General features: G+C 43.2%; 1 protein-coding gene across 7 annotated transcripts in view; it reads right to left on the bottom strand.

The window, feature by feature from the left end:
* The window catches only part of birc6 (baculoviral IAP repeat containing 6), a 195,138-nt gene that overhangs the window by 4,473 nt on the left and 174,502 nt on the right, over positions 1-16,163 (bottom strand). For 6 of the 7 annotated variants that reach the window (XM_061789579.1, XM_061789581.1, XM_061789582.1 and 3 more), the window contains one exon: positions 11-145. In XM_061789579.1, the coding sequence (XP_061645563.1) occupies positions 11-145 (135 nt within the window). Of the gene's footprint in view, positions 1-10; positions 146-1,628; positions 1,713-16,163 lie in introns of those variants that run through there. The other variant, XM_061789583.1, reaches the window with a different exon arrangement.

Raw genomic sequence — 16,163 nt, 5'->3', positions numbered from 1 at the left:
TTTCCCCTACCTTTAGCGCTGCGGCATGATGGGACATGGTGCGCCCGACCCTCTTGTCGCTGCTGTACTGCTGAATGTCAGAGATCCATTCCTCGCACTGAGACATGATCTCGGTTCGCTTCATGTAAAAATGTTTGTGGATCACCTGCAAAACAACAACATGACAGTTTTGGAAACCAAACACACCGACAGAGGAAAATGATCTTTCCGATTAGACAGTTCATGAAACAATAACAGAGACTTTTGTCACTTTTTTTTTTTTTTTAACCAAGACACTGAATAATCATGTTCCATGATTATGTCAGCAGCATGCATTTTGTAGTAGATTATTGACTTAACGTTACTATTCATGCATTTATTAGCATTTCAAGCAGTGCGGCCTATGTGTCCCGTGTAAAGTTGTGCCAAAGTGAAAGGTGACTGATTAGTTAAGCTTTCTAGGCTGGTAACATTTCACCTAAAATGTAGATAGTGAGGATAAGCGGAACGGAAGACGAACGAATAAATGAATGAATGTAGTTCTGATTCCATGTCATATTCTCATCTGATTCCCTGACATATTCCATCTGTCAACTTATCTCTCTGTGTGTTTTCAATAAATGAAATAGCACTTGTAATGAAGCTCAGTTCATGAACATTTCTTTTTTTATATCCCTCGCTCAACCCTCTGATGATGGTAAGGTTTTATTGGAAAACAATGGGGAAACTAATAAGGCTGAAATAAGTAAAATAAGCAGTAGGTGTGTAAACAAGAGCAAAGCAATAAACCACAGAGGATGAAAACATGAATTTGTTCCAAAGTATGTTCCAATCGCTTCTATTTGACACCAAAAAAAACCACTCTCCAACACTAGTAGACATTTTATTTGCAAGGGGACTTGGACTCTTATGTTCAACACTATGAATATCAATCATGTTCGCTCCACTACTTTCCCTCCCTTCTATCCTTGACCTAACTTGCTGGTAGTGGTGAGCAGAGAATATGTGTGTAACCCTTGAACTGCTACAGACCTGCTGGATTAGTTATGGTCACTGCTGATTTGCTACTAAGAAGCATCACACAGGGTGTGTAGACCACTTTAATCTCTATCTTCCTTCCACATCCTTTTCCGGTCTATCCATCATAGTCAACTCTTCCCATCTCATCCTCGTGCCCTACCCCCAATTGCCTTCACTGCTTATGTTACATCCACCGTAGTGAGTTTCCAGCTCAGAATGAATGTTTCAACGTCACTGATCTGTGGTAAAAATGGCGAATTTGAGCAGCTGCTGAAGCTTTCTGGAAGCCAAGACAGGATTTGTGACAAAAATTGGAAAGACAAGCACATGGATGACATTATGCGCAGACATGGCAAACACAGAGGTTAAAGGAGGATGTTTTCCCCAAGGCTCCATATAGCGCCGGCAAAGAGCCACTTGACTTTTGGTATTTAGACATGGCCATCAATCACAGGATGAAAAGCTCTCTATGCAAACTGGCGCCTATCATGGAGCAAACATTGAATTGGAACACACACACACACACAGAGAGACATACAAGAGCACGAGCACACATGAAGAAAACGTGCAGTAGGAGATGAGGTCCACTGGTAGATGAAGATCCCTGGCTACCAGAAAAACTCAGTGACCTTTGAGGTAATGCTGTCCACTCATTAATCCGCAGGGCAACCAAGGGAGGGAGACGAGCCAAGGAATGGATATGCGGAAGCTGTCTGTTGGATGATGGATCAAGGACAGGAGTGAATCACATCGCCATTATAAAGTTATTATTCATCGTTTTACGTATTCCATTAAGTAACACACTGAGGCCTGCGGGAGCCAACCAACCCACTGACTTCCAGACTGCAGCTGCTGGTAAAACACCAGCTACCTACATGAGGTACAACTAGCTAATTCCATCGGTTTTACCATCAGGTTGAACTGATGAGTTGACTCTACTAATCTGCGTCCAAGTTTAAAGCTGACCTATTGCTAATCACGTGTTTTCGGAATCTCATTCTTCCATTGGCTAATTTACAGAGGACTTTCAACTCGCCCGTTTGCTGCAGTCATCGGACTATAATGCTGTGTGGAGCAGTGAAATGTACGGCCAACATGGCGCCACAGTCTTCATATATCTCCGTATGCCCGAGAGTATGAAAATAAGATGGTAGTGGATGAGAATAGTGGTTACCCTCGCTAGCTTCGGCTATTTCGATCACCGCGATTCTTGGGGTGTATTCACACAATGAAAGTATTTTTTTTCGCTTGGTGGGGTTCACAGTCACATTGTACATTTTGCAAGCGAACTAAAATTTGTAAACAAAGCCAGGTGTGTGATAATCTTTGCTCCCATTCTACAGAAATGACAAGGGAGGGACAAAGCACAGATGCGCACTGCATTGATGATTTGCAAATTTGCGCTGTTATTAAAGCTGCAAAAATAAAGGACTGAGTAACCTGACTTACAAAGTCTGTCATTCCTGTGTTAAGGCATCAGTTAATATACTGTAATACAGGCAGCCTCACTGACATAAAGAGCAGCTCATTGAACGAAAGTTTCGGACCTTCTGCTACAACTGTTACCATGGCAAAAACAACAATAATGAATCGCATTAAAGTATTATGTTGAAAAACAGAACAAATAGAGTAAAGATGTATGGTCTCATCATCGGGTGCTCGGGAGAGGAGGTTTTGGGCTCTCTGTTAAAGGAGAGCTTGAGGTATGGTCACATACTTTTAACACGACTCGCAAGCAAGCAACATAACGTTATGTAGCCAGTTACTACTAGCACTGTTTTTACATAACATGCCGGGTTTTTGTCGACTCATGCTGCGAAGCGTGAATAAATGCTGGCAGTGGCGAGCACGGGAGGCGATGTGCCCTTTGAAGATGAAATCTTACTATGATTTTCTAGATTTTTTCCCCCTTATTTTGTCTCTCATAGCTGAGGTATACCCATGATGAAAATTACAGGCCTCTCTCATCTTTTTAAGTGGGAAAACTTGTACAAATGGTGGCTGATTAAATACTATTTTGCCCCACTCTATGTCCAATAATGTGCAGGCAACAACTGTGCGATAACGAGGGACAGATGAATATGGATTTTTTTTAGGCCGATGCCGATTCCGATATTTGGCAGAAAACATTATGATAACCTATTAATTGGCCAAATAATAAAAAATATATAATGAATAAAGTAACTTTTGGTCCCTTAACCAGGGTTCGCTCTGCCTGTTCGCAACTTCGCCAATGGCTAATTATAACAGGATGTGGCGAAGCGCATATTGCCTACGTTCGCCACACTGGCGAATCAAAATTGCCTGTGTCAAAACTCAAAAGCCCTTCCTGATAAATGTTAAAGTGAGCGCGCTCATTCTGCAGTGTGAACGCTGCTGCGTTAGACTGGCATGCCACCTCTCTGCTCCCGCGGTGAGATTGTAGTTTTCAAATAATATGGACTAGTCATGGTGATGTCGCGTTATTATGCTAGTAAAATGTATATGTATATACATCCATCCATTTTCTGAGCCACTTCTCCTCACTAGGGTTGCGGGCGTGCTAGAGCCTATCCCAGCTGTCATCGGGCAGGAGGCGGGGTACACCCTGAACTGGTTGCCAGCCAATCGCAGGGCACATACAAACAAACAACCATTCGCACTCACAGTCACACCTACCGGCAATTTTAGAGTCTCCAATGAACGCATGTTTTTGGGATGTGGGAGGAAACCGGAGTGCCCTGAGAAAACCCACGCAGGCACGGGGAGAACATGCAAACTCCACACAGGCGGGGCCGGGGATTGAACCCGGGTCCTCAGAACTGTGAGGCTGACGCTCTAACCAGTCGGCCACCGTATGTATATACAGTTATATGTATATATGTAAATGTATGTTATATGTAAATGTAGACATTAGCTGAATAAATAAGTCACGGATAAGTGTTTAAGCTAATGTTAGCTAGCCATGTTAGCAGGATAAATAAGAATATGGAGTTACTGTCAAGTCTTTTATGTGCGTAAGCAGAAAGGTGTGCATGAGCAGAGGTTTGGAGGTGACTCCAAAATGCATGCGTACACTCTTGGAGACACTTGGAAGAGACAAGACCCGATGCCCCCTGGCGGCAAATTGAAGCATGAATATTTATTACCGCAACGTACGTTTGAAGTGTCGATGGTCAATGTATGCTGCAACTCACATTAGTTCTTGCAGCCATCTAGCTGCCTTCTTCATCAATGAACGAGTCGCTAATCCCACTTTGGTTGACATTCTAAATGGTGGCGCCACTGGCTGGAATCAGGGTCATACGTAACTCGTCATTTGGGGGGCAGACAGCAAACATAGTCACCCACCCCCTTATGTAATTCAGACCACTTTGTCCTGCTTTTGAAATCTGTTACAATTACACGATATTACCAAAGATATTCACTCACCTGCCTTGACTGAGATATGAAGTTATTTATTATGAATTGTCTCGCATAATCTAACAGTTTACAATTAGGAATCAAATAGTCATACATTTGATGGTGAACCCTATTTTATGGAACTATGAGTGGCACCCATACACTCACAACTTACTAACATTATACACACAAAGGTCCAAGTGTTATTATTCTTAACCTCTCTCACATTCATATTTTAACACACAAAGGATTGTCCTTAATTCTACCTGACAACCTGCTGCTGTGCACGCTTGTGCAGCATCCTCCAGATCTTCATTATAGCACTAGTTAGGGACTCCTTTCTCACACCAATTACTAAAAATAAAATTGCATCTACACTGTCTCATTTTAAGTTTAATACACACATTGTAATATTTAAAATGTGACAAGTATATTACATTTGCATTTATATTGAACTACAACAAATGTAGATTAACAATTAGTAGTGAGGAAATAAAAAATAAAATTAAAAAAAGTATCAGAAGCACTCTTTTGCCACCTGAGTCCATAGCCCAGACATAAAAAGACGAGAGATTGTTGGCACATCTTCCAAACAAGCCAGTACTTTGCCAGAAATTTATGCAGCTCCTTCAATGTTGCTATGGGCCTCCTGGCAGCCTCGCTGACCAGTTTTCTTCTCACATTTTCATCAATTTTGGAGGGACATCCAGTTCTTGGTAAAGTCACTCTTGTGCCATATTTTGTCCACTTGATGCCTGTCTTCACTGTGTTCCATGGTTAAGTTAATGCCTTGGAAATTCTTTTTTACCCTTCTCCTGACTGATACCATTGAAATATGAAATCCCTCTGAAGCTGACTACGGCTTGTGCTGTAAGACGTGACAACAAAAATCAACTTTTCGGAACTTGATTTGGGGTTAATCAGAGACACTTTAAATGGTGATGTGTGTGCTGATTACCATTTAACATGAGTTTGAATGCGATTGGTCAATTTTAAACAGCTACATCCCCAGTTATAAGAGGGTGTGCACACTTGTGAAACCACATTATGTTTATTTTTACTTTCCCTCTCTAAAATATACCAAAAAAACAACAACAAGCATTTGAACAGGGATGTGTAGACTTCTTATATTAACTGTACATGCCAGGAAAGAATTTCAACCAAGAAGTCAAAATGCATCTTTTTCTTGGGTTGTTTAGTAGCAAGAGTGTGCAAAATATCCAATATAAGACAAACTTCACCTTGGTCTGTTGATGAGCTATGGTGAATCACGGCAAGTTGACCTTTGACGTATAAGATGGTAAATCTCATGACTTCCAATTATTATATCAGATCCAAGTGTGATTTTTTTCGCCGCTTAAGGCATTCCAAAAATATTACACTCTTTAATTGAATGGGACAGAGATGAGGTCATTGTGGGCCTGGCCCTTGAACACTACTTCCATCCAGACAAGTTGAAGGAAATTTACAATTTAAGGCTCGGGAGTTTTATTTTTCCCTTTGACAGGAACTTCAATCAAATATAGGACCACCCATTCAGCCGTAAATATGGCTGCTCGGAGTGGGCAATATGGGCTTAATCTTATTTTATTTTCGATACAGTATATGAAATACGTTGTAATTTTTAGCATGACTGTAGTATAGGCTAAAATTATCAAACTCTTCAAGTTTTCAAAAGAAAATACAGCTATTTGGTAATGCGCCTTTTGAGTCTTTAAGGCCTAATAACACTAGGTGAAGGGATTACACATAATTAAGGACTTAACTTTGGATGATCAAATAAGGCTTTTTAAGGATGCAGACACCCTGTCATCCTGAGATCCAGTCAACACTTATTACGTAATAAGTGTTATACTTATAATAATGTGGTTTATGACAAGGATTTAAAGCAACGCTATACTATACACTAGTTTCCCAATAAGCCATGCTATAATTTAAACAGCTAATTCATTACAAAAGTATTTTGCAAATCTTTAAAAACCACACCGCAAAAGCAAGTAATAATAAAAAGAACACCACACGAACCATAGAAGATCAAGAGAAGCAGAAGACGCAACCAAGACAGCGAAGAAGAAGCTGGCGGCATACATTACAGTGCCGTGAAAAATTATTGGCTGCCTCCTCAAATTTTTGCATAGTTTCCCTACTTACAGTGGGTACGGAAAGTATTCAGACCCCCTAAAAATTTGCACTGAATGCTATATTGAAGCCATTTGCTAAAATCATTTAAGTTCATTTTGTTTCCCTCATTAATGTACACACAGCACGGTATATTGACAGAAAAAACTGAATTGTTGACATTTTTGCAGATTAAAAAGAAAAACTGAAATATCACACAGCCACAAGTAATCAGAGCCTTTTGCTGTGACACTCATATTTAACTCGATGGTGTCCATTTCTTCTGATCATCCTTGAGATGGTTCTACACCTTCATTGGAGTCCAGCTGTGTTTGATTATACTGATTGGACTTGATTAGGAAAGCCACACACCTGTCTATATAGGACCTTACAGTTAACAGTGCATGTCAGAGCAAATGAGAATCATGAGGTCAAAGGAACTGCCTGAAGAGCTCACAGACAGAATCAGAGTCATCTTTATTTGCCAAGTATGTCCAAAACACACAAGGAATTTGTCTCCGGAAGTTGGAGCCGCTCTAGTACAACAGACAGTCAATTTACAGAACACTTTGGAGACATAAAGACATTGACAAATTGACAATTGTGCAAAAAGATGCAGAGTCCTCTAGCACTTAGAGCAGTTCGAATGACTAATATTGCAATAGTCCGGTGCAATGACCATTGTGCAAAGGGCGCTGAGACTTCAAGGATTGTATGCGGTTTAAAGTGACGAGTAGTGCGATAATCTGGGACAATGTTGGTTGTGCAAATGTTACAGATACTCCTCAATCAGTGTGCAAATGGAGCAGATGCTAATCTGGCATGAGTGGCCAGTATATGCAAATAGTGCTGCATGGCGAGACAACTACAGTGAGTGCACGAGTAATACATAATTGGCCCCACAGAAATGTGACAACGATTGTGGCAAGGCACAGATCTGGCCAAGGTTAAAAATACCAACATTCTGCTACACTTAAGGTTCCTAAGAGCACAATTTGCAGTTTGCTAAAAAACACCTGAAGGACTCCAAGATGGTGAGAAATAAGATTCTCTGGTCTGATGAGACCAAGTTAGAAATTGTTGGCCTTAATTCTAAGTGGCATGTGTGGAGAAAACCAGGCACTGCTTATCACCTGTCCAATACAGTCCCAACAGTGAAGCATGGTGGTGGCAGCGGGTGCGTTTTTCAGCTGCAGGAACAGGGAGACTGGTTGCAATCGAAGAAAAGATTAATGCGGCCAAGTACAGGGATATCCTGGACGAAAACCTTCTCCAGAGTGCTCAGGACCCTCAGACTGGGCCGAAGGTTCCCCTTTCAACAAGACAATGACCCTAAGCACACAGTTAAAATAACAAAGGCGTGGCTTAAGAACAACTACGTGACTGTTCTTGAATGAACCAGCCAGAGCCCTGACTTAAACCCAATTGAGCATCTCTGGAAAGACCTGATAATGGCTGTCCACCAACGTTCACCATCCAACCTGACAGAACTGGAGAGAATCTGCAAGGAGGAATGGCAGAGGATCCCCAAATCCAGGTGTGAAAAACTTGTTGCATCATTCCCAAAAAGACTCATGGCTATTAGCTCAAAGGGGTGCTTCTCCTAAATACTGAGCAAAGGGTCTGAATACTGGCTATGTGACAGTTTTCAACAATTCTGTTTTTTTTCCTGTCAATATGGGGTGCTGTGTGTACATTAATGAGGAAAAAAATAAATGATTTTAGCAAATATCTGCAACAGAAGAGTGAAACTGTTAAGGGAGTCTGAATACTTTCCGTACCCACCGTATGTTTACAGGGTAAACTAGCGGCTATGGGTAAGGAAGTAACATTCCGTGTCACTTTCCTACTATGTTCCCACCGTACACATCTATACTGTAACGTAATTTTTTCACTAGCTGTCTGCAACTGACCCAAAATGGGTCCGTGACCCACCAGTTGAGGATCACTGCTCTACTACATATTTTTATATATATATATATATGTATATATATCAGGGGGTCTGAATACTTTCCATACCCACTGTAAATGATAAGATCATCAAACAAATGTAAATACAGACCCTTTCCAAAAAATTTTAATATCATGGAAAAGTATTTCCATAATTCCAATTAAAGTTAAACTTTCATAGATTATTGATTCAGGGCCCACAATTTAAACAATTTAAAGTATTTATTTGTTTATTTTTACATAATTTGAGTTTCCAGCTCATAAAACCCACGAAATCAGGATTTGAAAAAATTAGAATACTGTGAAGAAATCACCATTTACATCACAGTTTTTGTAGGAAAAAAAAATAGGGTCACATTAAATCAATCAAAATATTGTACTTTCAAAACGATATGTTAATCTTCAGTACTTGGTTGGGAATCCCTAGATTCTGAATGGGGTTTAGATCCGGCAAGTTGGCTGGCCAGTCAAGCACTGAGATGGCATGGGCATCAAACCAGGTTTTGGTGCTTCTGGCGGTATGGGCATGGGCCAGGTCCTGCTGGAAGATGAAATCTGCATCTCCATACAGATCCTCAGCAAAAGGAATCATGAAGTCCTCTAAAACATTCTGATAGACTGTTGCAGTGACCTTGGATTTAAGAAAGCAGAGCTTACCAACACCTGCATTGGACAATGCACACCTAATCATGACTGACTGTGGATATTTCACACTGGACCTCAAGCAGCTTGGGTTCTGTTCTTCACCTGTCTTCCTCCAAACCCTTGGACCTTGAATCCCGAATTAAAGGCACACTTTTCTTTCATCGGAAAAGAGGACCTTGGACCACTGGCCAATAGTCCAGTCCTTCTCCTTGGCCCAGTTGAGACGCTTCCTTCATTGGCTCAGGCTCAGAAGTGGCTTGACCCGAGCAACCCGACAGTTGTAGCCCATCTCCCGGATGCGACTGAATGTGGTGTTTTTTTTAAGCTGTGACTCCTGCCTCATTCCAGTCTTTCTGGATCTCTGCTAGATTCTTGAATCTTCTCTGTTTGATAATGCGCTGAAGCCCACGGTCATCTCTTTTGCTGGTGCATCTTCTCCTGCCACATTTTATCCTTCCACTAGACTTCCCATTGATAAGCTTGGGCACAGCACTCTGTGAACAGGCAGCCTCCTTAGCTATGAACGTTTGTGGCTCACCCTACCTATGGAGGGTATCAATGATGATGAACTTCTGCCAAGTTGTCAAATCTGCAGTCTTCACCATAGTGAACCCAACTGAGACAATTGAATCACTGAAGCAATTTAATGACAGCTTGGGAAACCTGTGCAGGTGCTTTGAGTTTAGAAGATGATTAGTGTGTGACACTCAGTTTAAAACATTTATGGCCATTTATGGTCGACTGGTTAGCACATATGGCTCACAGTTCTGAGGACCGGGGTTCAAATCCCGGCCCCGCCTGTGTGGAGTTTGCATGTTCTCCCCGTGCCTGCGTGGGTTTTCTCCGAGTACTCTGGTTTCCTCCCACATCCAAAAAACATGCAGGGTAGGTTAATTGAAGATCCTAGATTGCCCGTAGGTATGAATGTGAGTGTGAATGGTTGTTTGTTTATATGTGCCCTGCGATTGGCTGGTGACCAGTTCAGGGTGTACCCCGCCTCTCGCCCGGAGATAGCTGGGATAGGCTCCAGCACGCCCATGACCCTAGTGAGGATAAGCGGAATGGAAGATTAATGAATGAATGATTTTGTGGGTTTTATGAGCTGGAAGCCCAAATTATGTAAAAATCAAATAAATACTTGAAATCGTTTAAATTATCTATAATCTCTGAAAGTTTAACTTTTTGAAAGGAATTATGGAAATAAACTTTTCAATTATATTAAAATTTTTTGGAAAGGGTCTGTATATGGCGGCACGGTGGACGACTGGTTAGAGCCTCAGCCTCACAGTTCTGAGGACCCGGGTTCAATCCCCGGCCCCGCCTGTGTGGAGTTTGCATGTTCTCCCCGTGCCTGCGTGGGTTTTCTCCGGGCACTCCGGTTTCCTCCCACATCCCAAAAACATGCATTAATTGGAGATTCTAAATTGCCCGTAGGTGCGACTGTGAGTGCGAATGGTTGTTTGTTTGTATGTGCCCTGCGATTGGCTGGCAACCAGATCAGGGTGTACCCCGCCTCCTGCCCGATGACAGCTGGGATGGGCTACTGTATGTATAGCTGCTAATATGTACAGTTGTGCTCATAGGTTTACATACCCTGGCAGAATTTGAAATATTGAAGAAGGACCATCTCATTATTTTCTTTATTGCTGTGTTTTGTTTCATGACTGCTTTTTTGAAATGCCTTACAGTTTAATTCGAATCCCTTTAAAAATAAAATGTACATGTTTTGCCTGATCCGTCATGTTTTCTTGAAAGAATGACTCATGACAAATTCTGCCCGGGTAATCAAACATATCAGAATCAACTTTATTTGCCAAGTATGTCCAAAAAACACACAAGGAATTTGTCTCCGGTAGTTGGAGCCGCTATAGTACGACAACATAAAGACATTGACAAAAACAGTCACTGAGCAATAAAGGGTTGCTAGTTATCTGGTAATGCCGGTACCAATTATTATTATTTTTTTTTTGACAATTGTGCAAAAAGATGGAGAGTCCTCTACCACTTAGAGCAGTTCGAATGACTAATATAGCAATAGTCCGGTGCAATGACCATTGTGCAAAGGGCGCCGAGACTTCAAGGAATGTATGCAGTTTAAAGTGACTAGTCGTGCGATAATCTGGGACAATGTCGATTGTGCAAATGTTGCAGATACTCCTCAATCAGTGTGCAAATGGGGCAGATGCTACTCTGGCATGAGTGGCCAGTATTGGTCAACAACAGATGTACAAATATGAGCACAACTGTATATTGTTCTGTCATTTACAAAACAAAAGTAGAGCAAGTAAATAAAAAGTGAAAATTATATGCAAACAATGTGCTTAACTCTAACTCACTCTTCCACAACCACCCACTAATCACATTATACATAACACCCTCAAATTCAAGTTTCAGCCTCATCATTCGATCTGATACTCTTTTCACCTCCAAGACATTCTTAGCCAACTCTTCTTTTAAAATAACCCCGACTCCATTTCTCTTCCCATCTACACCATGGTAAAATAATTTAAATCCTGCCCCTAAACTTCTAATCTTACTGCCTTTCCACCTGGTCTCCTGGACACACAAAATATCAACCTTTTTCCTTATCATCATGTCAACCAACTCCCGAGATTTTCCTGTCATAGTCCCAACAGTCCCCACATTCAGTTCCAGGCTCTGTGCTTTCCTCTTCTCTTTCTGCCAAAGAACCCGCTTTCCACCTCTTCTTCGACTTCGACCAAGGGCATTACAATACTTGCTTGTTAATGGCAGGAAAGAGTTAATTGTCAAGCTGAGAAATCTCACAGTGCTTAACAGGCACCCTGAATACAAAATGAACCAAGATGGCGCCTGGGTTACGCGCTCTCTCGTATTGTTTTTGTGTTTTTCATTCATCTTTGGAGACATTACACGACTCACTTACACAAGGGGAGACTTGCTAACCATCAAGGAGGCTATTCTGGACTTTATTTCACCAACTTTCGCAAATCCCCTCAGTTTTTTCCCCTGAGTTACTCACCGGAGCAGCGACCGCAGTCTTTGGTGCATGGAGGCGGAGGAGGCGCCACAAAGGGAAGCGAGCCGGCATCCAGGTGAAGCTCCGCAAGAGAGGATACAGATCCAGCCATCGATCCACCTCGCGAAGCTATGCTCTCTACCCAACAAAATGGACGAGCTTCATCTTCTGATAAAGACCAGTCAAGACTTCGCACGTTCCGCCGCCATGTGCTTTACGGAGACTTGGCTTTGTGAGGCTGTCCCCGATGGCGCCGTCATGCTTCCATCTTCACAGGGCAGACCGTGACATGGAATCATCGGGGAAAACAAAAGGCGGCGGGATATGCTACTATAGCAACAAAAAATTATGTACGGACGTCACGGAGCTCAGCACAGACTGCAGCCCGCATCTAGAGTCGCTGTTTTCTACTTGCCTCGTGAGTTCGCATCATTCATTCTCGCCTGTGTCTACATTCTGCCTCAAGCTAACACGAATGCCGCACTGCTAATGCTCGCCGAACAAGTAAACAAAATTGAAAAAAAAAACCACCCGGACTCACCCCTCATTATTCTCGGGGACTTTTTTACGAAATACAGGCAACACATTGACTGTCCTACCAGGGAAAATAACATTTTAGACTACTGCTATACTACGCTAAATAACGCATAGCGTGCCAAACCTCGTCCAGCAGTGGGCTCGTCTGATCACTGCTTAATTCACTTAATACCGACATACAGGCAAAAACTTAAATGCGCGAAGCCTCCAGTGAAAACAGTGAAAAAGTGGACCAATGAGGCTAAAATAGAACTTCAAAGCTGTCTAGAGTGCACTGACTGGAGTGTCTTTGAAAATTCAGCTGGCAGCCTGGATGAATATACGGACACTGTCACATTTTATATCAGTTTCTGTGAAGAGGTGTGTGTACCAACAAAGTCATTTCACACATTCAATAACAAGCCGTGGTCCACTGCCAAACTTAAGCAACTTCGCCAAGCTAAGGAGGATGCATATCAAAGCGGGGAGAGGGCCCTGTATAATCGAGCTAGAAACCAGCTGACTAAAGAAATTAACATTGCAAAGAGGAACTATGCAGCAAAGTTGGAAAAACAGTTTACCACTAACAAGCCTGGCATGCATTCCAATCGCTGACCAATTACAAGCAACGATCGCCCCAAGCTGAGAACAAAAGCACACTAGCCAACGACTTGAATACCTTCTACTGCAGATTTGAAAAGGACAGTTTCACACCCCACACCCACCCAGCCACACCACCGACCACAATCACACATCTGACTTCTGTGCTAACCATCCACGAACAGGATGTGAGACGCATCTTCAAACAACAAAAGATTAACAAAGCGGCAGGCCCAGACCTTGTGCCCCGCCCCCCCAATTCTGCCTCAAAGTCTGTGCGGACCAGCTCGCTCCATTCTTCACACAGATCGTCAATAGATCTCTGGAACTGTGCGAATTTTCAAACGTTCCACCATCATTCCAGTCCCCAAGAAACCTACAATTTCGGGTCTAAATGACTATTGGCCTGTCACCCTGACATCTGTGAAGTCCTTTTAACGTCTCGTGTTGGACCACCTCAAGAGCGTCACAGGTCTCCTGCTGGACCCCCTGCAATTTGCCTACCGAGCGAACAGGTCTGTGGATGATGCAGTCAACATGGGACTGCACTTCATCCTAGAACACCTCGCCAGAGCAGGAACCTACGCGAGGATACTGTTCGTGGACTTCAACTCAGCGTTCAACACCATCATCTCTGAACTCCTTTCCTCCAAGCTTCTCCAGCTCAGCATCTCGCCTGCCATCTGCCAGTGGATTTACAGCTTTCTGACAGGCAGGACACAGCAGGTGAGGCTGGGGGAGACCACTCATCCACACGCACCATCAGCACTGGGGCGACCCAAGGTTGTGTCCTCTCTCTGCTGCTCTTCTTTCTCTCTCTACAGGAACGACTGCACCTCAACGCACCCGGCTGTCAAACTCCTGAAGTTTGCAGGTGACATCACTGTCATCGGCCTCATCAAGGACGGTGACGAGTCTGCATATCGACAGGAAGTGGAGCGGCTGGAGATGTGGTGCGGCCGACACAACCTGGAGCTGAACACGCTCAAGACTGTAGACATGATCGTGGACTTCAGGAGGCATCTTTCGCCACAGCTGCCCCTCACGCTGTCCAGCTGCCTTGTGTCAACCGTTGAGACCTTCAAGTTCCTGGGAATTACAATCTCTCAGGACCTGAAGTGGGCGATGAACATCAACTCCATCCTCAAAAATGCCCAGCAGAGGATGAACTTCCTGCGGCTTCTGCGAAAGCACGGACTGCCACGGCTGTCATCGAATCAGTCCTGTGTTCTTCCATCACAGTCTGGTTTCGTGCTGCTACAAAAAAGGACAAACTCCAACTGCAACGGACAATCAAAACTGCTGAAAAGATTGGCGGTACCCCTCTACCCACCCTTGAGGACTTGCAAGCTGCCAGAACTAAGATAAGAGCGTGAAAAATCCTCTCGGACCATCCACATCACTTGCTCTTCCAGCTCCTTCCTTCAGTTAGGTGCTATTGATCAACGCAAACTAGAACTAGCAGACATTCCAACAGCTTCTTCCCTCTTGCAATCAACTTCTTAAACAGCGAACCTACAATTCCATTGCAACATGCTGCCAATTTTTTATTTATTTTTTTGTCTTGAGTTTGTTGTCACATTTCTGTCGGGCCAATTATACATTACTCGTGCACTCACTGTAGTAGTCTCGCTATGCTGCACTATTTGCATATCTGTTGTTGACTAATACTGGCCACTTATGCCAGAGTACACGACTCAATTACACAAGGGGAGACCTGCTAACCATCAAGGAGGCTACTCTGGACTTTCTGTCACCAACTTTCGCAAATCCGCTCAGTTTTTTCCCCGAGTTACTCACCGGAGTGGCGTCCGCGGTTTTCGGCGCATGGAGACGGAAGTGGCGCCACAGAGGGAAATTCAGGTGAAACTCCGCAAGAGAGGACAGCAGAGGATGTACTTCCTGCGGCTTCTGAGAAAGCACGGCCTGCCACCGGAGATGCTGAGACAGTTCTACACAGCGGTAGTCGAATCAGTCCTGTGTTCTTCCATCACAGTCTGGTTTGGTGCTGCTACAAAAAAGGACAAACTCCGACTGCAACGGACAATCAAAACTGCTGAAAGGATTGTCGGTACCCCCCCTACCCACCATTGAGGACTTGCACGCTGCCAGAACTAAGACAAGGGCGTGCAAAATCCTCTCGGACCCTCCGCACCCCGGTCACCAGCTCTTCCAGCTCCTTCCCTCAGGTAGGCGCTACCGATCAATGCAAACTAGAACTAGTAGAGATTCCAACAGCTTCTTCCCTCTTGCGATCAACTTCTTAAACACCTAACCTATAATTCCATTACAACAAGCTGGCAATTTTTTTGACTTGAGTTCGTTGTCACATTTCTGTGGGGCCAATTATGTATTACTCGTGCACTCACTGTAGTTGTCTCGCCATGCTGCACTATTTGCATATACTGGCCACTCATGCCAGAGTAGCATCTGCTCCATTTGCACACTGATTGAGGAGTATCTGTAACCTTTGCACAACCAACATTGTCTCAGATTATCGCACTACTCGTCACTTTAAACCGCATACACTCCTTGAAGTCTCAGCGCCCCTTGCACAATGGTCATTGCACCGGTCTATTGCAATATTAGTCATTCGAACTGCTCTAAGTGCTAGAGGACTCTGCATCTTTTTGCACAATTGTTTTTTGTCAATGTCTCTGTCTCCAAAGTGTTCTGTAAATTGACTGTCTGTTGTACTAGAGCGGCTCCAACTACCGGAGACAAATTCCTTGTGTGTTTTGGACATACTTGGCAAATAAAGATGATTCTGATTCTGATCTTTTTGCACAATTGTCAAAAATAAATAAATAAATGAATAAATACATTTGTACCGGCATTACCAGATAACTAGCAACCCTTTATTGCTCAGTGACTGTTTTTGTCAATGTCTTTATGTCTCAAATGTGTTCTCTGTCAATTGACTCTCTGTTGTCGTAATAGAGCGGCTCCAACTACC

The sequence above is a fragment of the Phyllopteryx taeniolatus genome, chromosome 11 (genome assembly GCF_024500385.1).
Source record: "Phyllopteryx taeniolatus isolate TA_2022b chromosome 11, UOR_Ptae_1.2, whole genome shotgun sequence".
Lineage (NCBI taxonomy): Eukaryota > Metazoa > Chordata > Actinopteri > Syngnathiformes > Syngnathidae > Phyllopteryx > Phyllopteryx taeniolatus.
The sequence above is the reverse complement of the archived record's forward strand: the minus strand, read 5'-3'. Positions and strand labels throughout refer to the sequence as shown.